We start from the raw sequence: 26,838 nt of genomic DNA, 5'->3' as shown, positions 1-26,838 counted from the left end.
GACCAAATCTTTTGTAGTACATTGTTTCACGAGCAATTTTTTTTTTTTGATTTGCATTTATCATTTATCTTCCCATATTCTTTTTGTGCTTAAAGAGTTTACTTTGTATTATGGGCACCAAAAGGAACTGTTAATATCTTACCCCTCATACGCTAACCAAAGCTTCCTTAGAGGGGAAATTCATCTCCTTTGGAGGATTAGGTTTAACTACCCAGTACACCAATTACAATAGATAATTTAAACTGGCTTGAAAAATACTATTCACAACAAATAATAACAATCAGTCTGAATTTGTTAGTCATAGTTCAAATTCACAAATCCTGACTATTTCTTGTAGTCTTCAATATATAGCTGAATATTGCACAGACTGGATGAGACTGAATGGACAGGTACAATAAGTCTAGATCCCGCATCTGAAACATCCATTTCATTGCAAACTATCCACTGAGGATCTTCCTGAAATAGAAAATATATTTTGAGGGTCCTGCAACAATTTTAGCAGCACTCCGTAGGAAGAAGATAAGACAGTATTTTTACCTTATATTTTTACCTTATCCTTACCTTATATTTGTAGGATAATGCAAAACCAATGCTTTATTGAAAGCACAAAACAATGTAAGTTTTTTGTTACAGAACTACATACAGCACTTTGAGATCTTTTTACGGTATTAAAATAGAGCATTTTAGCATTTGTATATGAATTGAATTCACTTAATTTGGTACGACTTTGGTAAATTAAGCCAATCGAATGAATGGGTTTCTTTTCGGTTCTAAACTACATATTTCATCATCATTTTGTAGATAAGTCCGAATTGAAGCCTGATTTCATAAACATCTTATTTCAAAGACTCATTTGCCACAATATCAGTACCTGAAGCCTTCTTATTTTTTAATCCTTTTCGTATTTTCTCTAAGTCCTCCTCCACAGAAGAAATCTTCCTCAAATTCCAAATTGTCAAAAAAATTTCATTCTTATCTATACCATTCTTAAAACTATATTACGGTTTAACACATTCTCAAAATGTTCTACACATCTCTCTTCAACGTTATCCGTATCGCTAATTGAGGTTCCGTTCTCATCTTTAATAGGGACAAGTCCAGACCAACTACTTCTTCTCAATTTCTTAACATGCTAATACAATATTTTACTATCTCGCCGTCCGGCTGCATCTTCCAGATCGTTGGCAATTTTATCCATGGCCTCCACTTTATATCTCCTTTATTCATACTTTTAAGCCTTCTCCAATTCCCTTACTTTTCTCTTATTCTTGTATGGTCTATCACTCAAAACATCTTCTACAAACCCCTTCTGTCTTCTACAAAGCAAAAACAGTTTTCACTAATATCCCTAGCTGCGGTCCTTGCTTTTCTCCCATAGGCATACTCTGCTGATTTGCAAAATGTTTCCTACTTTACCCATCTTCTACATTGTTGAAGTTCAAACTGTCCACTTTCATATCCTACTATTCATGGAAAGTTCCTCCCAGCTTCCCATCTTAGAGTCTATCAATAGCATAACTACCCAAAGGTAGTTAACCTTCCTAATTTTCACCTTTATATTAACTCTAGACACAACAAGATAATGATCTTTACTTTTAACATCAATGACAGCCCTTCTATTTTCCCTAGTGTCTTGTGTTCGATCTTGCCAATCTTCGTTTTACAATAGCATAATCTATAAATTTGGCCGTCATACCGTAATGTTAGGGTCACCATGTCACCATGCTTATGCCCAAATACCGTATTGGTTATAACTAGATTATTCTGCAAAAAAAAAAAAAAAAATGTAGCAGTCAATTACGGCTGCTATTTTCCTTCCCTACACTAAATGTACTTAAAACTCCCCGATAGAAATACCACGTTTCTAACTGGGATCCTTTTCATTTGTTATTGTAATAATGTGTGAAGTTCTTCAGAGTCACCATTGTGTCTCCGTCAGTCGGTTGTACAGGGGCATATACCACTATGACTAATGCCTTTGCCTTTTTCCTCTTTAAGCGAAGGAGCTAGGATTATATTATTAATATTTTCTCAACCTAAGCAAGACTGAAAAGTTGTTTTTTTATTCATCATGAGCATTACCTATGTATCCCATCCCTCCTACCTGTATAAATACATTTTACACTACCCTTCATGTTTCCTAGCCCTGGGGGGAGGGGTGAGTTCCTGAAAATCCAAACAAGTCTCTAGTTCCTCATTACTTCTCTCTTATTCCTCTATCTTATCTTCGGGGGAAACAATGACGTTTGACAAAAAGCAAAAAATATAATTAAAAAATAACCAAGAAAACGAGGGTAATTTCAGCCAGTGGACAAAAATTTCAGCCAGTGGACAGAAAGAAACGAAAAGACAAAAGAAGACATTTTGGCAAGGACCTCCGCCGAGCCGTCTTCAGTGCTCAAAAAAGAAGAAGAAAAACTAACCTTTGTAAACAATGGCTCCCTAGTTAAACTTTCTTTGATATTTAAAAGGCAGTAGTAGAGCCAGGTGAAAGAAACTTTCACGAAATCAGCAGAAATATAAAATCGTCAAAATCTTTTGAAATTTTATTCACCTACTAGCTCATCATACTTATCTTCGAAGTAGTAAAGAAAGCATGTCTGGAAGACGATTGCTTACCTACGTACTATGGAAATGTTCCATTTCTATACTTCTTATTCTGTTTTAAGGAATCAAATCTGCTATGAACATAGTTTTATTGAATCTTGTGTGAACTATAAAAATGCTTTTTTTTTATTTCTTATTTTTTATTGTGCTATCTTGCAAATGAGTGTTTTAATTAATCCTGTACTACGATTTTTTATTTGTCTTTTGATTCGGGCGTTAATGTAGCTAAAGGCTAAACGAGATGATGAGAAAAATCTTTCTCAAAAAACAGTATCATTAAAAAAAAAAACATAGATAAGTTAATTTTTAAAACTATACAACACAATTTTTTCAAGAACCAATAGAAAATTAAAATATTATGTGAAAGAACAAAATCAAGAAGACCTGTAAAACTAAGTGTTTGTTACTTACATGATCCTTCGCATCGCTTTTGAAAAAAGAAGAGTTTATATATATTATACTGATGATTTAGTGAATCAAACAAGCAGATTTAGTGAATAAGCAATAGTAAAAAGGCAAAGTAACTGAGTTGATTATATATTCTTACAGTGACTGATGGTTTTAGTAAATGTACTTGTTGAATTCCAGTAAACGATAGAACTAGTAAAGAAGTACAATGAAATGCAACAGAGATAACCAAAAAAATACAAGCTGATAAAATTAAGTAATTTCTGATGAAGCATGTTAGAAATCTCAAATTATTGAAATATTTAACAAATATATTTTCATAATTACTACAGTAAAGAATTAAAAGCCTTTAAAATTCAATATAACCATATGGTTACATAATACAATCCAACATGGTTATCAATAAAGGGAATAATTTTAGACTAAAGCGTCTACAATCTGATCTTAATTTACCCCCCGCTTTCACAAAAAAACTACGTAATTCTATTGCTTCATATATTAATATTAACTTCATGTATTTATACATACCTACACACGAAGGAGGGTGATGCACCTCTGAATATGCATATTAAAATCCCCGTTCTTCCTTAAGAAAGGCTTAGAAAAAGCTAAGAAAATAAAGGAAATGCAAAAAGTCGAGGAGAATGTTTCCTTTTTAAAAGGGCTTTCTCCGGGGAAAAAAAATCCCGATCCTATCAACCATACTTAAGTATTGGATTCGTAATCCACTGTATATCAGCTATCTTTACTTTAGCATTTGTTCCATTTTAGCATTTGACTTGTCTAGGTGGATATTTCATTTTGACTTGTCTAGGTGGATATATGCATTTTTATTTTGATGATGTTTTTTTCTTAATTTTTTTTATGGTTTACTTTACCATAGCATTTTAATTAATTACTATTTAATTGATAAAACTTGTTTAGATTCCGTTGAAAGAATGTGTTAGCAAAACCTAAAAGAAGGTAAAAAGAAGCAAAGGATACGGTGCTATACCTTAAAGTTCGAACCGGCAGTGCTGATCTCCGTCTCAAGGCCCTCTAGCCAGGAAATACAATGGGAATGGCGGGGGGCATACTGTGATTTCGCACACCCTTCCTGCTTACCTTTCCCATATTTATCCAGGTACCCATTTAAAGCTGAGTCAATTCTGGCTGAGCTTACAGTCACGCCACTAACCTCCGTCCCAAACCAAATAACTAGCCTCGAACCCTCGCCCTTCGAACAAAGGATTTCAAATCTAGCGCGCCATCCACTTGGCTAGGACGACTCTAAAAGAAGGCTGTTCATATTAATTTGTTTTTGTGCAGTTTGACATTCATACTTGCTAATCACGCCAAGGCGTGTTTATGCTGTGGATATTGTGCTGGTTTCCTACCCTGGATGTGTTGCTTACCGAACTCGGACATTATATTGGTTACCTAACTTGGTTACTAGACAATCATACAAGAATAAGAACACTTGCTCACTCAAGTACTATGGTTTGATTGAGAGGTTTAACTGAACCGTTACTGCTAGTGCAATTAATTGAATGAATATTACCTTTAATGAATGCTTCAACAAATTCTAAGGTAACACTGAATTTTACCTTACTATGAATCTTGTTGTTTTTCACCATTTCTCTAAAATTGGCCATGAATGTTTCAACTTCTATCCTGAAGGAGAGATCCCCCGAAGGGTATCGAGAAGGCTTTGCACAACTTGTAAGCTTCAAGATAAGTGTCCTCAAATCTTGTTCAAGATTAATAAACCCAGGATCCTCATTTCTAGAATATTCACAGTTTTTAAGATTAAGTTCAGCAGCCATTCATATTCTGAGATAAGAGATACATCTTTCATTGTTTTTGTAATGTAAGTAAGAAAAAAAAAGAAAGATATGAGTGTGACAGGAAGTGTCTATAATAAAAGCCTTGACCCCCTCACAAATTAGTACAAATTGTTGGTCAAAGAAAATATACTGAGAACATGATTTTGCAAAACAAAACCTTTGTAGAGTTCAAATTTTTTTCTAGGATAAATATAAAAGAAGTCTCTAAGTGTACACATTTTCTGTAATCCTTTGAAGGTCCACGAGTCTTAAATTTCAACTTGACTAGTAAAGATCAACCAACTAGTCTTCAAACAACGATTCGTTTGTTGGTCACTTTGTTTTTTCACAGCCATTTTCTACAACTCGGCAATGTTGGCCGCAACAAAACATTTAATTATTGGCCTGATATCGTGGAAAAGCCTAGAAGGTATTGACTATTTACTTACACGTTTAGAGGCATAAGGACACATCTAAAGGAAACAGGGTCAGTTTCCTTTAAATAAAATGGTGTTCACAGGCCCAAATACAAGGAGTTTTGCGCGTCATAGCGTTTCTTCCTCGGCTTCGTCGAGGGGAATCTTTAGTGCTAATCCTAAGGGGCTCTTTTTTATCTCCTATGTTTAAGTAGCTTAGACATAATGATTTCTCATTATTTCTCAATAATGATCACTCAAGAAATAGTCATTTGCGACATACTGAAAACGAACTATAATACGAACGTTTTCTTTTGTACTTATCATAACATTAAAAATAAAGCCTACAGTGAAATAAAATCTTGAACTGCTAAAATTCCAGAAATTAATATTGTTATATATCTAACGTAGAGTTTAATCTATTAGTAATTTCCAAGGAATGTTCAAGACATATAGTTTTCAGTAAAGGTGCGGCAAATCATTTATAAAAAGAGAAGATCATTCATAAAGAAGCTCTGTTTTATTATCACCAAAAAAGAAAGACAGACGTCACGAACCATTAAAACCAGATTTATTTCTTTTTTTTTATGTCTGCTAATAGGAGTTCCTTCGGCCCTTTCTACACAAAGAATGGTGTTTATCAATTTTCTTTTTTTGTTATTTCACTTTTATATTTTCTCGGCTCGTAGTTTGTTAGCGTTTGATTTGAAAAATGTTAATTAAAAGGTTTTGGCGGAGAATCAAGACACGAGCTATTTTCATTTTGTATGAATATTTGGTATGAATTTTACCAGATGAATCAGACCTTTCCTCAACGTTGAGTAATGAACATCTATGTTGAAAATTTCTGAACTTCGTGGACCTAGATAGCGAAAAGGGCTCACGATTTCAGACTGATTTTAGGACTTGTGTTCTGATTTCTGGTTGCTGTGACAAAAGTTTCAACACATACTCTAAAATTTCAAGGGGATGGGCAAAAAAAAGTTTTTCGCACCAAAAACGGATACGATTTTTGTAAAGTTTGAAAACCCTAAAATCGATCTTCTTCCTGACTTAGTTGTCTTCGTCAAAGTCCCCTAAGTTCAGTCTACTCACACTGAAAGTTAATTATCAAGCGGAGAGAATCAACTTTTGGTTCATTTCGGGGTGTCAAGAACAGATGTAGTCGAAATTAATTTAAAACTTTTTTAGTTAATATATTACGTGTGCTTTCTTCAAATTAAATAAAGATTTTTCCGAAAAAAAAGTTTTTTGGTACTTGTATGATATACACCCAACCTAATGTTCTTCAAATATGTTGCTCTGGCGCTCAATCCTGATGAATTATACCAAAGTAAGATAAAAATATAATACTTTAGAAACAAATTTGGGCTATATATTTGTAAATTAGGGGGTAGGGGTAAAGTATAGCGGATCTACATGCCTAATATGTTAGGTACAATTATTCTGCATATTATGTAGTAAGATTTGTTTTCTAACTTCACACTTTCCAAATACTTTACCCCCCCCCCAAAAAAAAAATGCAAATATATAGCCCAATTAAATATTTTCCGTCTATTCTGTTATTTCTATTTGTCTTGTCTCACGCTAAGCTGAAAAAAAAAACTAGTGAAAAAAAACAAAACAACAACCGGTTCTATAATGCGTCAAGGAATGAACAACTTGAACGATAGGATATCACACAACTTGAAAAACTGGTATCATACAAGTACCAATTTTTTTTTTCAAAGAAAAGTAAAGAGCCATATTAAACTTAGATAATCAGAAATAAATTCCTATAATAATTTAAACCAAAATGAAGAGAAATTATTACAAAAAAATAAATGAAACCCAAACCGAACAGGAATCAAAACAAACGATCATAGAAAACATGGGGGTTTTGGGGAAAACAGAAAACATGGGTCTATGGGGGGTTTTGCCATCCCGGGAAGAGTAGTTATTTGACTTTTCGCATATTTTAAACAAGATGGTTATACCAAAATTCTGACTAGATGTCTTTGGGGAAAATGCAGTTAAAAAGGGCATTAGAAGGAGCGTGGTTGCCCTATCATTACTTTGTTTTATGTTTCCCAAAATGACTACCTCCATTGGTGCAAAAATAAGTTCAAGCTGCGGGAATTATAATTTACTAACGACAAAAAATAACCCATCATTCCCTCTCTAAGTCTTAAACCAAAAGTTAGGTACAAAAAAAAAATTAATAAAGAACCATAGGATTCAATAATTTATTATATATATTTTTTTCCCAGACGCACTTCATATGGAAGGGGTTTCAACTAAAACTTCAAGCATGCATCCCAGCATGCCTTTAAAGTTTAACCTTAACACCCTTAGCCGTTCCTTAGATATTGTTGTTGTGTCCTTTTGAAAATCCTCCTGTATATAGAGTGCTTTGAATTTGTTTGACATCCCCCCCAACCTTTTCTAAAAATTTAACCTTAATATTCTTAGCCTTTTCGGAGACTAAGGATCAAACATACCACCTTTCCCCAATAGCCAACCTAGTGTATAAAGAATGGGCAACTTAAATATCTTACAACCCTTGCCCCAGGGGCTCTGAGGGCTAAATCATCCCCGGAGGTGTAGTTATTTGACTTTATCGACTACTTCGAATAAAACGACTATTCCAAAATTTTGATCAGATCTTTGGAGGGAGGGCAGCTAAAAATGGAATGGGAGGGAAACTGTTTGACCTCTGACCACTTTTTAACATCCTCCTCAACTTGCTCTGTAGATACACCTTATTCAATAAACAGGATGCACATAGTATCTTTACATTTAGTTTAACAAGCCCCTCAACATTCCCCAGAGTTTCACCTTAATACCCTTAGCCTTTTCAAACACACCTAGAATAAAAAATTCCTCATTGTTCCTACTAATAAATCCAGTGTATAAAAAAGGAAAAATTGCATAATTTACAGTCCTTACCCTGTGGGCTGTGGGGGACATTGCATCCCTGGAGGCATAGTTACTAGACCTTTTGACTGTTTAACAAAATCACTTTTTCAAAATTTCGATCAGTGACAAGAGGACAGAGCATCAGAAAAGGGCAAGAGGGGCAGGTCCTATTGCTCTTCAACCTCTCCTGAAATGTTTAACTTAATACCCTCAGTCATTCCTTAGATATTGATAATACGTCATTCTGACAATCAGCACGCACACAGTGTGTTTTCTTGTGTTCAGCATCTCTCTCCAGGGCAGTGGTTATGTCATCTCCATAGGCATAGTTATTTGAGCTTTTGACTATTTTGAACAAGAAGCATTTTTCAAAATTTTGATCAAATATTTTTGGAGGAATTACAATGGAAAAGGCATGAGAGGGGGCTGGTAGCTGTCCATTCCCTTCTCAATATCTCCCAAAGATATCCTGAAAGCTTAAACTCAATACCCTCAGCCGTTCATAAAATATTGCAGGACCTCCTTTTTCATAAACTGGATGCTCATAGTGCCTTTTGATTTAGTAGAACATACCCCTCAACATCCTTCAAGGTTTCACCTTAGTGGCCTTAGCCTCTTCAGATATACCCGGAATCAAATATTTCGCTTTTTACCAAACAATAAATCCAGCATGTTAAAAATGGTCAAATAATTTACATTATGATATATAATAATTTACATAGTGCATAATTTAAAATCATTGCCTCGAGACTATAGGGGTATGGCGTACCTGGCAGTATAGTTATTAGACCTTTTGCCTAGTTTGAACAAAATGACAATTACAAAGTTTCAATCACTGTTGAGCAGAGGGGGCACCTAAGAAGAGCAAGGAGGGGTGGCTACCCTAAAATCCCCCACCAACATCTCATCAACATGGGCTACCTATAGAATTTTCAGCTTAATACCCTCAGTCGTTCTTTAGATATTATTGGCATTCCTTTTTTACAACCAGCAAGCAAATAGTGTTTTGACTGTGTTCGTCATTCCTCTCAGTATTTTCTTAAAGTTTCCCCTTAATACCTGTAGACCTCCTAGACATCCAGGAACAAAAATGCCCTCCTTACCGATACAAATCATTACATGTTAACAATGGGCAAATTAAATAGAATATATTTCTCGCCCAAGCCCCGGGGCCTGGGCGGGGGGGGGGATTGTCGACCCTGAAGGCATAGTTATTTTGCCATAAGACTATTTTGAACAAAATTCCTTTTTCAAAATTTTGATCGGATCCAATTGGAAGAAAGGCGTGTAAGGAGGGGAAGGGGGGTTGTTTGTCCTCTGATCACTTTTTACTCTTGAAAAAGGAACTAGAACTTTAAATTTCAAACAAAATAAGCTCCAAAGTTTATGCGATTACCCCTTCCATATAAACCTTAAGTGCCCCTGGGGCAATCTTTGCCCCGGGCTATGGGGGGTTGTGTCAACCCCGGAGGCATGGTTGCATGCTCATCTTACTATTTTGAACAAAATGGCTATTAGCAAAATTTCGATGGGATACATTTGGGTAAAAAAGGGTGTGGATGGGGGCTAATTGCCCTCTGATCAATTTTGACTCTTAAAATGGAACTATAACTTTCAATTTCAAACCAAATGATCTTCTTTCAAAGCTTACACGACCACCCCTTCAATAAGAACCTTATATGTCCCGGGCATAAATTATCACCTTCGCCCCCGGGCTCTGGGTGTCTGTGCCAGCCCCGGAGGTATTGTTATATGATATTTGAGTAGTGTCCATCTAATTACTCCAGGAAGGGGTTTAATGTCCTTGGTAAAAACCTACCAAACCACATTCTGAGCCAATAGCTGTATAGAATACTGAACGTACCAAACAGGTTTCTGAGCCAATAGCTGTATGGAATACTGAACTGACCAGTTATTATTAAAGGTATCTCAGATCTCGTCCAGTATTGCGTACATTATTACAGGTACCAAAAGACAACTCATTTGCATAATTCTGGTCTGAATGGTCTTAACTATGGATTTGAATAACGGGATGAAACCAGATAATAATAATAAGAATATTTTATATTGGATTGAATGAAACAGGTAAAGAGTTAAAACTGATTACCAGCCAAAGGTAAGTCTGAGGGAATGGTAGCTCTAATGCCACATGACATAAATGTTAAAATAGGATTAGAATATTCTCATCCTTTCACAAGTCGATTGACCTAGCTTCACTTCTTGGCTGTGGTCGGTATAATACACAAGTACCAGTTGAGGACTGCAGGTAATATAAAATATTCTTTAGTATTGGAGTATGCTAAAAAGTTGAAACTAAAAAAGTCGTAGGCGCCAAGAAAAAAATTTTAATATAGAAATTCAGAACAATCACTAGAAATCAAATCCTTAGAAATCAAGTAGTGGAGTGGTTATGGACTTGAACCATCAAGGACCACAATCATCAAGGTCCCCAACCACCAAAGACCCTAACTACCAAGGACCTCAACCACCAAGGACCCCTTTCTCAACCTCCAATGCCCCCCCATTTTTTATACTTTTTTAAGTTTAATATTCTTTTAACTTTTTTTTTGTAAATTTTTAGCATAAAAATGATTTTCAACATGAAAGATGTTTAAAACCAAAAAAAAAATCACATTTAATAATTTCAAACTACAAAATGAGAATGATATACATATGTTGGTTTGCAAAGATGTGAGAACGCCTTAGTGGCGGCCTTATTACTAGCCTACAATCAGGACATTTTTCGCCTTTGTTTTACATGTCTTAAAATGACATGAAATATGTTTGCGGCTGTACCAGTGGTACTCTATGGTTGCTCAACGACACAACGCGGCTGTACCAGTGGCACTCCATGGCTAGTTATCGACACTACCTAGTTAATTGTATGTATTAAATTAGTAATTTTCATACATTGGAAGGGTAACTACCTGTATCATATTTTTAAAAAGTGAAAATGAAATATTCGACGAAAGTGTGTGCACACGATGAAATCATCGTTGCTTTGAATAATGACAATGAAAAAAAATTGAACTATGAAATAAGCATTAACGGGGATCTTATTAGAAATGTATGCGTACGTTGTCATGACAGCGAGGAGCTAAATTTCTTTGGACTACCGACACCACTCAACATTGCTGAGGATGGATATGCGAGAGTCAGATCTCCAGAGATGATAGTGCTCAAAGAGAATGCCAACATAAAATAGTAGTTCATGAAACTGGGCATCTTCTTGCTTATGGTTCTGGTAACACGTTACCTGTGGATAGATCCTTTTGCCATCGTTCTGGTATTAATATTCAAATGAAAGCAAAGGGGAAAAGAAAGGCGAACCGCTGTACTAATATCATATACCATATCTTGTCTACGTGCCAGAACTGTTACCTGTGTAAAAACAATGTAATAATAGCCAGTGAAATCGCTAGCAAAAAAAGGGCATAGGCAAACAATATCGCTAATAAATATTTAAATGAATTGATGGAAAATAAGGCGCAAGAGAACATTATTGCTAGTATTGATCATATAGTCAATGAACCTAATAAAACCAAAGATGAAACGCATATTGAACCTGTAGATGACAACCCAGTAAAAATTGTGCATGACTCAAAATGGAATAATGATTATTCTACTGGTTACGAACTAAGAGAAGAGAGTAACTATAGTATTAAAAGAGAACGTACCAAACAGGTTTCTGAGCCAATAGCTATATGGAATGCTGAACTGACCAGTTATTATTTAAGGTATCTCAGATCTCGTCCAGTATTGCTTACATTAGTACAGGTATCAGAAGATATCTCATTTGCATAATTCTGGTCTTAATGGTCTTAACTATGGATTTGAATAATGGGATAAAACCAGATAAAGATAATAAGAATATTTTTATATTGGATTGAATGAAACAGGTAAAGGGTTAAAACTGATTACCAGCCAAAGGTAAGTCTGAGGGAATGATAACTCTAATGCCACATGACATAAATGTTAGAATATGATTAGAATATTTTCATTCATTCACAAGTTAATTGACATAGCTTCACTTCTTGGCTATCGTCTGTACAATACACAAGTGTCAATCGAGGAGTGCAGGCAATATAATATATTCTTTAGTAATGGAGTATGCATAAAATTGACATTAATAGAGTCGTAGGCGCCAAGAAAAAATTTTAATATTAAAATCCAGAACAATCACTAGAAATCAAATCCTTAGAAATCAAGTAGTGAAGTGGTTATGGACTTGAACCATCAAGGACCACAATCATCAAGGTCTCCAGCCACCAAAGACCCTAACTACCAAGGACGTCAACCACCAAGGGCCATTTTCTCAACCTCCAATGCCCCCCCCCCCATTTTTTATACTTTTTTAAGTTTAATATTCTTTTAACTTTTTTTTTGTAAATTTTTTAGCATAGAAATGATTTTCAACATGAAAGATGTTTAAAACCAAAAAAAATCACATTTAATAATTTCGAAATACAAAATGAGAATGGTATACATATGTTGGTTTGCAAAGATGTGGGAACGCCTTAGTGGAGGCTTTATTACTACAATCAGGACAATTTTCACCTTTTTTTTACATGTCTTAAAATGACATGAAATATGCTTGCGGCTGTACCAGTGGTACTCTATGGCTGCTCATCGACACAACGCGGCTGTACCAGTGGTACTCCATGGCTAGTTATCGACACTACCTAGTTAATTGTATGTATTAAATTAGTATTTTTCGTACATTGTAAGGGTAACTACCTGTATCATGTTTTTAAAAAGTGAAAAAGAAACATTCGACGAAAGTGTGTGCACACGATAAAATCATCGTTGCTTTGAATAATGAGAATGAAAAAAATTGAACTATGAAATAAGCATTAACGGGGATCTTATTAGAAATGTATGCGTACGTTGTCATGACAGCGAGGAGCTAAATTTCTTTGGACTACCGACACCACTCAACATTGCTGAGGATGGATTTGCGAGAGTCAGATCTCCAGAAATGATAGTGCACAAAGAGAATGCCAACATAAAAATTATAGTTGACGAAACTGGACATCTTCTGGCTAATAGTTCTGGTAATATGTTACCTGTTGATAGATTCTATTGTCATCGTTCCGATGCTAGTATCCAAATAAAGCGACGAGAAAACGGAAAACCTGCTGTTACGCTAATGTCCAATATTATATCTTGTCTACGTGCCAGAACTGTGATCTGTGTAAAAAAATTAAGAATAGACAGTGAAATCGCTAGCAAAAAAAGGGCATAGGCAGACAATATCGCTAATAAATATAAAGATAAATTGATGGAAACTAAAGTGCATGTGAACATTATTGCTACTATTGACCATATAGTCAATGAACCTAATAATACCAAAGATGAAACGCATATTGAACCTGTAGATGACACCCCAGTAAAAATAGTGCATGACTCAACATGGAATACTGATTATTCTACTGGTTACGAACTAAGAGAAGAGAGTAACTATAGTATCAAAAGAGAACGTACCAAACAGGTTTCTGAGCCAATAGCTGTATGGAATGCTGAACTAACCAGTTATTATTAAAGGTATCTCAGATCTCGTCCAGCATTGCTTACATTATTTAAGGTATCAGAAGATATCTCATTTGCATAATTCTGGTCTTAATGGTCTTAACTATGGATTTGAATAATGGGATAAAACCAGATAAAGATAATAAGAATATTTTTATATTGGATTGAATGAAACAGGTAATGGGTTAAAACTGTTTACCAACTAAAGGTAAGTCTGAGAGACTGGTAGCTCTCATGCCACGTGACATAAATTTTAGAATAGGATTAGAATATATTCATCCATTCACAAGTCGATTGACCTAGCTTCACTTCTTGGCTGTGGTCTGTATAATACACAAGTACCAGTTGAGGACTGCAGGTAATATAAAATATTCTTTAGTATTGGAGTATACATAAAGTTGAAACTAATAAAGTCGTAGGCGCCAAGAAAAAAAATTCAATATTGAAATTCAGAACAATCACTAGAAATCAAATCCTTAGAAATCAAGTAGTGAAGTGGTTATGGACTTGAACCATCAAGGACCAAAATCATCAAGGTCCCCAACCACCAAAGACCCTAACTACCAAGGACCTCAACCACCAAGGGCCCCTTTCTCAACCTCCAATGCCCCCCCCCCCCATTTTTTATACTTTTTTTAAGTTAAATATTCTTCTAACTTTTATTTTTTTTATAAATTTTTTAACATAGAAATGACTTTCAACATGAAACATGTTTAAAACCAAAAAAAGATCACATTTAATAATTTCGAAATACAAAATGAGAATGATATACATATGTTGGTTTGCAAGGATGTGAGAACGCCTTAGTGGATGCCTTATTACTACAACCAGGACATTTTTCACCTTTTTTTTACATGTCTTAAAATGACATGAAATATGTTTGCGGCTGTACCAGTGGTACTCTATGGCTGATCATCGACACTACCTAGTTTACTGTATGTATTAAATTAGTAATTTTCGTACATTGGAAGGTAACTACCTGTATCATATTTTTAAAAAGTGAAAATGAAATATTCGACGAAAGTGTGTGCACACGATAAAATCATCGTTGCTTTGAATAATGACAATGAAAAAAAATTGAACTATGAAATAAGCATTAACGGGGATCTTATTGGAAATGTATGCGTACGTTGTTATGACAGCGAGGAGCTAAATTTCTTTGGACTACCGAAACCACTCAACATTGCTGAGGATGGATATGCGAGAGTCAGATCTCCAGAGATGATAGCGCTTAAAGAGAATGCAAACATAAAAAAAAAAATTTATGAAATTGGGCATCTTCTTGCTAATGGTTCTGGTAACACGTTACCTGTTGATAGATCCTATTGTCATCATTCCGATATTAGTATTCAAATGAAAGCAAAGGGGAAAAGAAAGGCCAGCTGCTGCACTAATATCATAAACCATATCTTGTCTACGTGCCAGAACTGTTACCTGTGTAAACACAATGTAAGAATAGACAGTGAAATCGTTAGCAAAATAAAAAGAGCATTGGTAGACAATATCTCTAATGAACATAAAGATAAATTGATGGAAAATAAAGCGCATGTGAACATTATTACTACTATTGATTATATAGTCAATGAACCTAATAATACCAAAGATGAAACGCATATTGAACCTGTAGATGACACTCCAGTAAAAATAGTGCATGACTCAACATGGAATAATGATTATTCTACTGGTTACGAACCAAGAGAAGAGAGTAACCATAGTATCAAAAGAGAACATGATGAATTATTTTATGGAACAGATTTAAAATGTACGAAGTTGTTCAATGATATTAATAATGCATAATAATGTATGTAATATATTGTTATATTAATATTCTACATGTCATTATTTCATTAAAAATATTTTATGCATTACTTTGTTATGTGATCATTATTTTTAGGGTACGGTATCACGTCAAACGTTTAGAATGTTCTTAAAAAGTAGGAAATGTAAGAAAAAAAATTTTCAGAGACATAGATACTACTAGCAGACACATAAGTCTATTAATTGACGACTGAGTATAAAAAATACTTTTAGATAGAACAAATTCAACTACACAGGTATTTTTAGCATCAAAAGGATTTTACAACGTTTCAAAGAATCAAGAAACTATTCAAATGTTTCAGTAGCTGTGCTTACTAAAATCTTCTATTGCTATCAATGAAAAATATTTTATGCATTACTTTGTTATGTGATCATTAATTTTAGGGTAGGCTAGCCCATCAAACGTTTAGTATGTCTATTAAAAAGTTGGAGATGTAAGAAAAGGAATTTTTGTTGGAGATGGAGATGTAAGAAAAGGAGACATAGATACTACTAGCAGACTCATAAGTCTATTAATTGATAAGTGAGTATAAAAAAAGAATATAAGAAAAAAGTACTTTTGCATAGAACAAATTCAACTACACAGGTATTTTTTAGCATCAAAAGGATTTGACAAAATTTCACAGAATCAAGCAACTATTCAAATAATTCAGTATCTATGCTTACCCTAAGCCGTTCCCAAGATATTCCAGACACTATTTTGACAGCGTCGCAGCACGTAGTGTCTTTTGATTTATCTCACTACTTAACCGTGTATAAATGAAAAGTTCCATAAGACCTTATATTGCAAAACCTTAGTTTTTTACCTTGATTAAAGACAAAGATTGTTAGCAAATTTCCGCTCCCTTCAACACTCAACCTGAAATTCGCAACTCCTTTTCAACTTCCCCCAATTCATTCCCAGGATACTGCTGAAATGATAGTGCAATGACCTTAGTGTAATTCGATTCCCCCCCATCCAAGTCAAAATTTTAAGTCCACTCAATCCTCCTAACCTCCAATGCCCCTTTAAAGTTTCAATTCCATCCCTTAAGCAATTTCCAGGACATTTTAATAATTTGGAAAATCAGGTACACATAGCATCTTTTGATTTACTCAGGTACGCGTGTTGTTTCCTGAGTAGGCCTATACTCTTGGGAACCTCTAAAAATCTTGGCCTAGCAAACGATCCTTAAAAGTTCACTCGAAATAAAACTAATCAGGAATAAACTTTCTTCACCCATTTCAGGGGCCCCTAACAACCCCAATCCAAATAAAATTTAGGATTTTCTTATAAATAAGAGCCCAGAGAACTATCTCAGAAAATTTCAAGTTAATCAGACACCCAGGATCAAACTCTTTTCCATTGTCAAACCTATGTATAAAAATTGGGCAACTTGCATAATTTACAGCCCTTGCCGCAAGAGAAGGTAGCTAAAATGGCATATCAAGGAGGCTGTTCGCCCGCTAATCACCTTGGACTCTTAAAATAGACACTAGAAGATTCAACTTCCAATGAACAAGTCCCCTCAAAAGCTTCTACATCCATCTCTTCTATACGAAGTGGCCAGGAGAAGAAAAACAAAAAAATATTACATGGGAGCCACTTCGCTATTTAGTTAGACAGCGCTACTCTACAAACATCATCTCAGTCAAATTAAGAGACATAGGATGACCCTCCTCATATTCACTGGGCATCGGGTTAAGTTTCCAAACTTATTAATTCCAAGTGTCTATGATGGGTACTTAAATATACTTAACAATTAAACAGCAGCAATGCCAGTTTTAACTTACCTTTTCTGCACCTTTCCGATGTCTAAAACAACAGATTGAATTAATTTTTCATCTTTATCTATTATTTTACAAGAAACCTTGGTAACCTTGTCGTCTTCTATTGAGTTTTTCATTGATGAGACAGAGTCTGAAATATACTTCATGACAGATGGATGGGAACACTGCTACAAAATAAATTCGTTAAAGAAAACGAAGAAATTATTTCATTTAAAAACCAAGTAAAACCACTAGTTGCACTTACCATGGCAGAGTAAACATAGTAAAAGGCAACTCTTCATTTACAGTAGGAGAAAATTGGTCAAGATTATTAAGAAAAAAGCTATAGGGGCTGTCACAAAAGGAATTCATTGCACCACTGACTCAGTTATTTTGAACTGTATGCCGAAAAGAATCCTTTTTAAATTACATGCTAACGATAAAAACAAGCTATGATCTGTCTTTCTGAAATAATAGCCTTGTATCTTGATTAAATTTAAAAAAACAAGATTTTCCAATTGAAAGTAAGGAGCAACATTAAAACTTAAAACGAACAGAAATTGTTACGTATATGAGGGGATTGTCCCCTCCGCAATACATGGCTCTTTACGTTAAATTTCGACATTTTGTTCAAATTATTTAAGAATAGCTATGCCTATTATAATCATAAACTTAAAACATTCTAAAACAAAACTTTTGCCTAAGTAGCGAGGTATTATTAAGAAAAAGCTATAGGGGCTGTCACAAAAGGAATTCATTGTACCACTGACTCAGTTATTTTGAACTGTATGCCGAAAAGAATCCTTTTTAAATTACATGCTAACGATAAAAACAAGTTATGATCTGTCTTTCTGAAATAATAGCCTTGTATCTTGATTAAATTTAAAAAACAAGATTTTCCAATTGAAAGTAAGGAGCAACATTAAAACTTAAAACGAACAGAAATTGTTACGTATATGAGGGGATTGTCCCCTCCGCAATACATGGCTCTTTACGCTAAATTTCGACATTTTGTTCAAATTATTTAAGAATAGCTATTATAATCATAAGCTTAAAAAATTCTAAAACAAAACTTTTGCCTAAATAGCGAGGTATTGAGGAGGGGGCAACCTCCTCATATACGTAATAATTTGTGTTCGTTTTAACTTTTAATGCTGCTACTTACTTTCAGCTGAAACAACTAGTTTTTTTTAAATATTTAATTCTGATCATTTTTTAGATATTGCCGGGAAATCCGGATCCCCTTCCATGGAAAATACCCTTCCCGAACGACAATTCTTCAATGGGGAGATCCTCCCACGTAATCCTCCACCATACAAATCCCCTCCCCCCGAAAAATATCAGTATACTTCCCAATAACCAACACTATATATGTAAACAATGGGCAAAGTTCATAAATTGCAGTCCTTCCCGAAACTGCGGGGGGGGGGGGTCAAGTCATCCTCAAAGACATAATTCCTAGATCTTTCGACTATGCTGAACAAAATGGCTATCTTCAAATTTCGATCAGGTGACTTTGGGGAAGAAGGGGCGTGGGAGGGGGCTAGATGCCCTCCAATATTTGTGGTCACTTAAATAGGGCACTAGGATTTCCGATCAAATGAGCCCTCTCCCGACCCTCTAGAATCTCTGATTCGATACAATCAACCCTGAGAAAAGCAAACAAACAACAAAAACAAAGAAATAAACACGCATCCGTGATCATTCTTCAGGCAAAAAATGCAAAATTCCACATTTTTGTATATAGGAGCTTGAAACCTCTACACACCGTACAAAAAAAAATTACTTTCCAACAAAATGTTTTGCAGGACTTTAAACAAATAAAAAAATCAATTTTTTTTGCTGACATTGTGATTTGCTGTTTGATTTCCAACAAATTACTGAAATTGTTAAGATTTATGGACTTTTTAGTAAAAAAAAAATTTAATTTTTAACGTAAATAGGTTATATTAATCAACTTGTTTTGGACTTCAACAGTAGATTGAAATTTCTTGAACTTCATGTTAAATTTGACCATGACATGTTAAACATGGACCATTGAAAGTAGTATGTTCAGTATAAATCAGCACGTTAAGGACTCGATGACCCCTTCGTCGTGATCGCGACCAGAAGGGAAAAGTTCCTGACGCCTTTAGACCCAACGCATAATATGTACGAAGCTATAGTCAGCAACGTGTAATGGTTGTCTTTTTATGTTAATAGTTTCGTCATTGATTTTTTTTTTAGTTATTGAAGTATTATGTTAAGTTGTTCGTTTGTTCGATGTGATTTGTTGTTTTCTTTTCATTTGCTCTCTACCCTAGTAGTATCGTAGTAATAGATATGAACCCTAGAAGAATATGCTCAAAAGTGTAATAGATATGAACCCTACAAGAAAACCTACGCCTGAGACACTACAGTTACACGTGGACATTGCAAAAAAGTTGGCAACATATAAAGTGGTCAAACATGTTTTGAGAGTATGGTTGTTTGTTTTTTTTTGTTTTTTTTTAAATCGAAAACTAGAGATTGTCAAATTTCGTTATCCACTGTTACATTTCTTTGAATTATTTTCTATCAAGAGCGGTTTCTGTTTTTTTTTTGGACAATTGCCTTTAGCCAAGAATAGTTTGATATGAATGTGTCGGTAGATAGCATTTGCGAATTGGATCCTACAATCAGAATTATTTGATTGACATTTGCAAAAAAGGGATAAGGGACTGTATTTAGTTTAAATAATGCTAGGAGGAATTGAGTTTTGTGGGTGGGGTGAAAAATGGCACTTATTCAATATCCTGGTAAACATACGACTAGAATTGCTTCAGCACAAATAGGGGTATTGCTTCTTTCTCAACTTTCTGGGGAGGGGGGTGGAAGTAAGTATTTAGTTAAAAAAATACTAGGAGGACTTGAGTTTTGTAGATGGTGTTAAAAATGGCACTTATTAAATATTCCGGTCAACATAGGACTAGAAATGCTTCAGCATAAATAGGGGTATTGCGTCTTTCTGAACTTTCTGGGGAGGGGAATGAAGGCAAGTATTTAGTTTAAATAATGCTAGGCGGAATTGAGTTTTGTGGGTGGTGTGAAAAAATGGTACTTATGCAATATCCTGGTAAAAATACGACTAGAAATGCTTCAGCATAAATAGGGGTATTGCGTCTTTCTGAACTTTCTGGGGAGGGTGGTGGAGGTAAGTATTTAGTTTAAATAATGCTAGGAGGAATTGAGTTTTGTGGGTGGTGTTAAAAAAGGTACTTATTCAATATCCTGGTAAACATACGACTAGAAATGCTTCAGCATAAATAGGGGTAGACCAACTAGTAAATATATGTCGGGGTTTTATTTTTTCTGTTCAATTATTTTCAGTGTAAGCCAATATAATTACCTCATTCTTTTATTCTAACTTCACTTGTAGGAATAGGACTTCTAGAATAAGGATTCATTCCCTCGACTAAATCAGTTTATTCATGTATAATGGTGAACAAAAGACTATTCATTATCCATATTCTTCTTCTTCTTCTTATCTAGCTAAACGTTTTGCTGTGTTTGTCACACTAACTAGTAAATATTTATTGGGTTTTTATATTTTCCGTTGAATTATTTTCAGTGTAAGCCAATATAGTATTAGAGGGTGAATTAAGTTTTGAGGGGGGTAAAAATGGTAGTTATTTACTACCCGGTAAACAAGTGACTTGAAATGCTTCATTAGAAATAGGTTATTGCTAATGATACCTCCTCGACAGATATATTTTTATTTTTTTATAGCTATTACCCAAACGTTGCTCTGTGTTTGTCACAGCAACTAGTAAATATTTATCGGGGTTTTATTTTTTCTGTTAAATTATTTTCAGTGTAAGCCAATATAATTACCTCATTCTTTTATTCTAACTTAACCTGTAGGAATAGGACTTCTAGAATAAGGATTCATTCCCTCGACTAAATCAGTTTATTCATGTATAATGGTGAACAAAAGACTATTAATTCTCCGTATTCTTCTTCTTCTTCATATCTAGCTAAACGTTGCGCTGTGTTTGTCGCACCAACTAGTAAATATTTATCGGGATTTTATTTTTTCAGTTCAATTATTTTCAGTGTAAGCCAATATAATGCTAGGGGGGTAAATTAAGTTTTTGAGGGGGTAAATAATGGTAGTGATTTAGCACCCTGTAAACATGTGACTTGAAATACTTCATTAGAAATAGGTTATTGCTAATGATACCTCCTCGACAGATATTTTTTTTATTTTTTTTATAGCTATTAGCCAAACGTTGCTCTTTGTCTGTGATACCAACTAGTAAATATTTATAGGGGTTTTATTTTTTGTTCAACTATATTTAGTGTTAGCCAATATAATTACCTCATTCTTTCATTCTAACTTAACTTGTAGGAATACGACTTCTAGAATAAGAATTCATTCCCTCGACTAAATCAGTTTATTCATGTATAATGGTGAACAAAAGACTATTAATTCTCCGTATTCTTCTTCTTCTTCTTATCTAGCTAAACGTTGCGCTGTTGTACCATGAGCAAAATGCGATATATTTAAAATACCAAAATAAAGTTCCTTCCTTCTAAAGATAATTCCGACTTCCTATAATTAAGCTAAATCTAGTTTCAAAAATTAAAAGTCCTTAATCAGCAAAGAGAAAAAGTGCAGTCACTTTCGTAGGAACTTTAAACGATAAGAACCGTTTGAACGTTTGAATCATCAAAAATATTTAAGACGTATTATTGGACGAGGGTTCGCATCCTAGGGCCATGTGAGCCAATTGCGAGCCAGTCCTTACAGCGCAGGATGAAAGAACTGCGTTTGGTAGTGGGGTAAAAGTGCTTTTTGAAGGTATTCGTATTTGAGAATTAGGACCGCTTGGACAGAATTACCTGGCGTACGACCGTAGCAATTCTTTGATTGTTTTACCTCTGTCACCATTGTTGTCGTTTGAAGTGACTCACTGCTTTGCACCTAAATATGTAAGTCCCAATAAATCTATTGTTTTTTACCTATGTTTATTTCACTTTACATGTCTGCATCTAGCCTAGTAGCAGGTAATGAGTTCGCAAAATCTCCAAGGACGTCTCCAGGAAAACTGATCTTCAAATCGATCAAAGAAAAGGAGTCAAATTTATATGGCCACATATCTTATTGTGACTCAATAATTGAGTGGGCGCGGTTATAAATTTACTTCACTCCCCATCGTTGTGGCGCAGGGCTCGATGGCACAATCTTTGGCGCTATAAGCGGTGCTATCGGAAAACTTATAAGGTGTAAGTTCAAAGTTTTAAAGTACGATATTAGATTTGACTAGGTCAATATTTGTTACCGCAACCAAGCCCAGTCCTTTCTTTTACAACCACATTTATAACCACGGTAGGAATAATTCCATCGCTACATATGGCGCGGTCGGAAATTGGAGAAAAACTTGCGAACTAATTGGGCTATAAACCTTGTAATTTTAATTATTAGGAACTATACAGACATATAAGTAAGGAGATTAGGCTTCTTGCCGCCAAGCTACAACAGGGAAACCCTTCAAAATATCTCATGGGAGAGAATAGCTCCCCCCAAATAATTTAAATGAAAAAAAAATTATCTTGAATTAATTCAAAAAAAAATGGCGGACGACCTCAATGACTTATTAATGCTGCAAAAGTTGGTCGCGAAACATATAGAAATAGCAAAGTCTATCCTAGAGTACAGTGGTCAATCAGATGTTGACTAATTCAATATCCAATTGGCCCAGTTTGTACAACTAATAAAACAGAGCTAGAAGCGTTAGTCGACATGCTCCTTCTACGATAAAAAGGCCAGGCCTTAACCTTTCTAAATCAGATTGAACATACCATAGGCAATAACGCCAACTTGCCAATAAATACGGTTGATAAATGGTTAAAAGCATTTAAAGATAGATTTATAGAAACCAGTTCCATAAATAAATTAAAACACCGAACGGTGAGCTTTGACTATTCACAAAATATAAGAGAATGTCTTGATAATAAACGCATACCAGTAGAGTGAAAATACGGAAGAGGCTTAGGAGAACAATTAGAAAAATTCCTTCTAGATATCTATTTGCAACAGTTATCCACAAAACTATAGAGAATATTAATGTTCAAATATATTGAAACGTTTGATCTTAGAGGTCAGGAGGTGGAGCGATTGATCGAAATTCATACAATGGTGGCTAATCACAATAAGGCAAAAAGAAATAGCCTAGGCGATTCAAACGCGAATCTAATCTTCAAGGGCGATCAGGCATCCCCCAATTTCTTTTCAAGGGATAACTCCCCAGTTCCACAAACAAATAAAACGCAAGAACTCGTTAGACAGGAAACAGTACGTTTTCATCCTATCAAACAGTCTCATTACGAAAACAACCCTACAATAATAAGGTGCTATATTTGTAATCGTGTTGGACATATCGCGAGAGTGCCGTTATGTTCCCAATCGCATCCCGATAATTGTTAACGGTAGTACACAAGATTAAGTCAACTCTGTTTTCGTTGGAAAAAAGTTTAGTGCCACTGGTATGATAGGCTATAACCAGGGAAGATTGTGCCAAGCAGTACTCTACTAAACGTACCAACCAAACTGGTACAACCCTCCCTCCAACAGACAAATTAATTACCGATTGGAAACCCCAAATAATCGACAAAGCCAATATAATGCGAGAATGCTATATAGAAATCACGAAAACCTGCCGACGGGACATGAAAATTTTACAAGCCAACGGCATTGGCAGTCAGCGCCAGTAAGCGGCACGGACACAAGACATCCAAGTTACCATAATAATATATGGCGAAGGCAGACAGATATATATCAATTAGATATGCTTAAGGAACCTCATAAGCCCGAATATCTATTACAGGCACGGACACACGAAATAAATCCTCAGGGAAACATTTCAGGCCCCTCAGAAATATAAATTGGACCCCGAGGGTGCCCAGAATATTTAATAGGTCCAAAACAATGGTAGTGCCATCTTGTAGTGATATTAATAGCAAATTACCTATATTTAATGATTTTTGGGTATATATGACTTATTTTGAAGCTTTTATCGAATGCCGCACACCAATCATTATCAAAATCATATGCTTATTTAATCCGCATATTAGGAAACAGAAGAGCCCCACTAATTCTAGTGTGACGAGGGTGAAAGGGCTTCAATTTGACGCGGAAGGTTCAATTTGCCTAAACGTAAAAAGGGACAATATGATCTTCCAGACAAATTTTATAATATGCGATAACTTTCCATATGAAGCAATCATAGGCGCAATTTTCTTAAGGTCCAATAGAATACTATTAGGCGTAGCAAATGAGAGGCTTGTCTACCCGGCTAAGGTGGGGGAAGAAATTTCTACCTTAAGAAATCGTAACAGAGGTTACGAAGACAACGTAACAGTAACCAAAATTTCTGACGGTATAATGTCGCAATCTTTTGAAACTCATGTCTCGCAAGGAGGAAAAGAAATAATCAGAAACTTGTCCAATTATTCTAAAAAACATTGCAGAGATGAAGTAAATTTAAAAAATAAGGGTATTGAATCTGCGAAAATAAAATGCGACAGTACAGGTCAAACGAAATCAAGAAAATAGTGGAATTATGGAAAAAAATAGTAAAACCCAACGTGACGCCACAAGATGCCGCAATGGCGCAGCATAGTACCAGTATGAATCTAATAAATATGAAAATAAAGAGATATATTACGGATTCGCGACAAGGGAAACAAAAGTCCCTCCCAAAACGATGCAAAAAATTCAAATATCACAGATGATTGAGCCAGTGGTTAGCAAATCCGAAATATGGTTTGCGACCCCATCTGAAATTCCCAAAAATCCGCTATGCGAGGAACAGATTATATCTTATGACAAAGGAGAAGGTTTTATTTGGGTAACTAATAACCACGAAAATGATACAATTACAATAAAAAATGGGGCGTGTTTAGTTTAAATCCAGGTTTTATCGGAGAATGATTTAAATAGATGGGAAAATTCTAAAAGAAACCTAGTTAATAGCATTAAAAACTCAAATAACAAATACCCTTTAACTAAACCACAATTGTTAAACAAATTTAATATGGATTTTTGGAACTTGGAACTTAAGAAAAAATTATGCGAATTAATATGGAATTTTAAAGATGTTTTTTCTGCATCTGAAGATGACATCGGGCTGATACAATTTTATGAACACTCAATTTTAACGACCGGTAATCCTGTAGCGAAACAGCCATATCGTGTGCCATATAAGCACAAAGAATGGTTAAAAATAAAATCCATAAATTAGAAAAAAATGAAATTATACGCCCAAGTATAAGTCCGTATAGTGCACCAGTGATCTTAGTACCAATACAAAATGGAGATCTTAGACTCGTAGTAGATTACAGAGCACTCAACAAAAAAGTAGTAAGCGATAAATTTCCTCTACCAAGAATAGATTAAATTCTTGACTTAATCTCAAGCAAAAACAAAATTTTTACTTCTTTGGACCTAACCCAAGGCTACCACCAAGTGAAAATAGCCGAAAAAGATGTCCATAAAACTGCATTTTCAGCATCTGAATGTGGTTCATATGAATAGTTAAGGGTACCATTTGGACTGAAAGCAAGTTCAAGCGCGGTATGTCGAACCCTATTGAACCTGTTAAGAGGATTAAAGAATATATGTCATTTTGTTGATGATGTTATATGCGTGGGATAAGACACTAAACATTACTTAGTAACGTTAGTTAAAGTGTTCGAGAAGTTCAGGCAAGGCAATTTAAAATGACGGCCTGATAAAGTAAATTTATTTCAACCTAAAATTAAATTTTTAGGAGTAGTAGTAACACAAGGAGAGATATCCAGACCCAAGCAGGGTCTGGACCCTGATAAAATAAAATATGTTGAAAACCTCAAACCCCCTAGAACTATGAAAGAATTAAGGCGAATTTTAGGTCTTATTGGCTACTTTAGAAAGTTCGTGCGCAATTACGCCCAAATTGCAAAACCCCTTACGGAATTAACTAAAGGGAACTCCCAAAATATTACCTGGTCCCAGGAAGCTCAAACTTCCCTAGACTGTCTCAAAAAGGCGCTCACTTCTGAACCAATATTATCACTTCCTGATTTCGAAAACGGAGGATTTGTGGTTACGACCGATGCTAGTTCAAAAGGTATTGGAGTTATTCTATCGCAAATAGTTCCCAGGGGAAACCATGATCCTTTACAACGACCTTCTAATAAAAAAAAAATAGAAACAGTGACAGTCTCTTTAAGTAGAGCCTTATCAAAAGGTGAGAGTAGTTCTTCCGCAACAAACTTAGAATTATTGTCTATGATCCACGCCTTGAACAAGTTTAGACACTCTTTAATTGGTAGAAAATTTATTCTACGATCAGATCATAAAAGTTTTCACTACCTGCTCACATTTAAGAACCCCACGGACATTCTAGCTAGATGAATTATGAAAATCCAAGACCTAGATTACGAATTTGAACATTTAAAGGGAAAACAAAACGCAGCTTGCGACTTTTTAAGTCGATACCCAGAAAATATTCCGTCGGAAGCTGAGGAAAATGAAGTTAACGCTATCAATGCTAAGAGCAAACAAAAATGTAAGAAAAACAAAGTCAAAGACACAGTAAAGGAAA

The 26,838-nt window shown here is 35.0% G+C and overlaps 1 protein-coding gene across 5 annotated transcripts in view; it reads right to left on the bottom strand.

Moving 5' to 3' along the window:
- Positions 1-242: 242 nt before the first annotated feature.
- The window catches only part of LOC148951215 (mitotic spindle assembly checkpoint protein MAD2B-like), an 83,454-nt gene continuing 56,858 nt past the window's right edge, over positions 243-26,838 (bottom strand). For 3 of the 5 annotated variants that reach the window (XM_089090180.1, XM_089090184.1, XM_089090183.1), the window contains exons 2-4: positions 17,255-17,418; positions 4,602-4,779; positions 243-456 (exon numbers count right to left, since the gene is read on the bottom strand). In XM_089090180.1, the coding sequence (XP_088946306.1) occupies positions 325-456; positions 4,602-4,779; positions 17,255-17,418 (474 nt within the window). In that variant the 3' untranslated portion in view covers positions 243-324. Of the gene's footprint in view, positions 457-4,555; positions 4,780-17,254; positions 17,419-26,838 lie in introns of all 5 variants that reach the window. The other 2 variants (XM_089090182.1, XM_089090181.1) reach the window with 2 other exon arrangements.

Source organism: Artemia sp. Qi Xiang Cuo, chromosome 6 (genome assembly GCF_049724085.1).
Source record: "Artemia sp. Qi Xiang Cuo chromosome 6, ASM4972408v1, whole genome shotgun sequence".
NCBI lineage: Eukaryota > Metazoa > Arthropoda > Branchiopoda > Anostraca > Artemiidae > Artemia > Artemia sp. Qi Xiang Cuo.
This window is presented reverse-complemented; position numbering and strand designations above follow the sequence as displayed.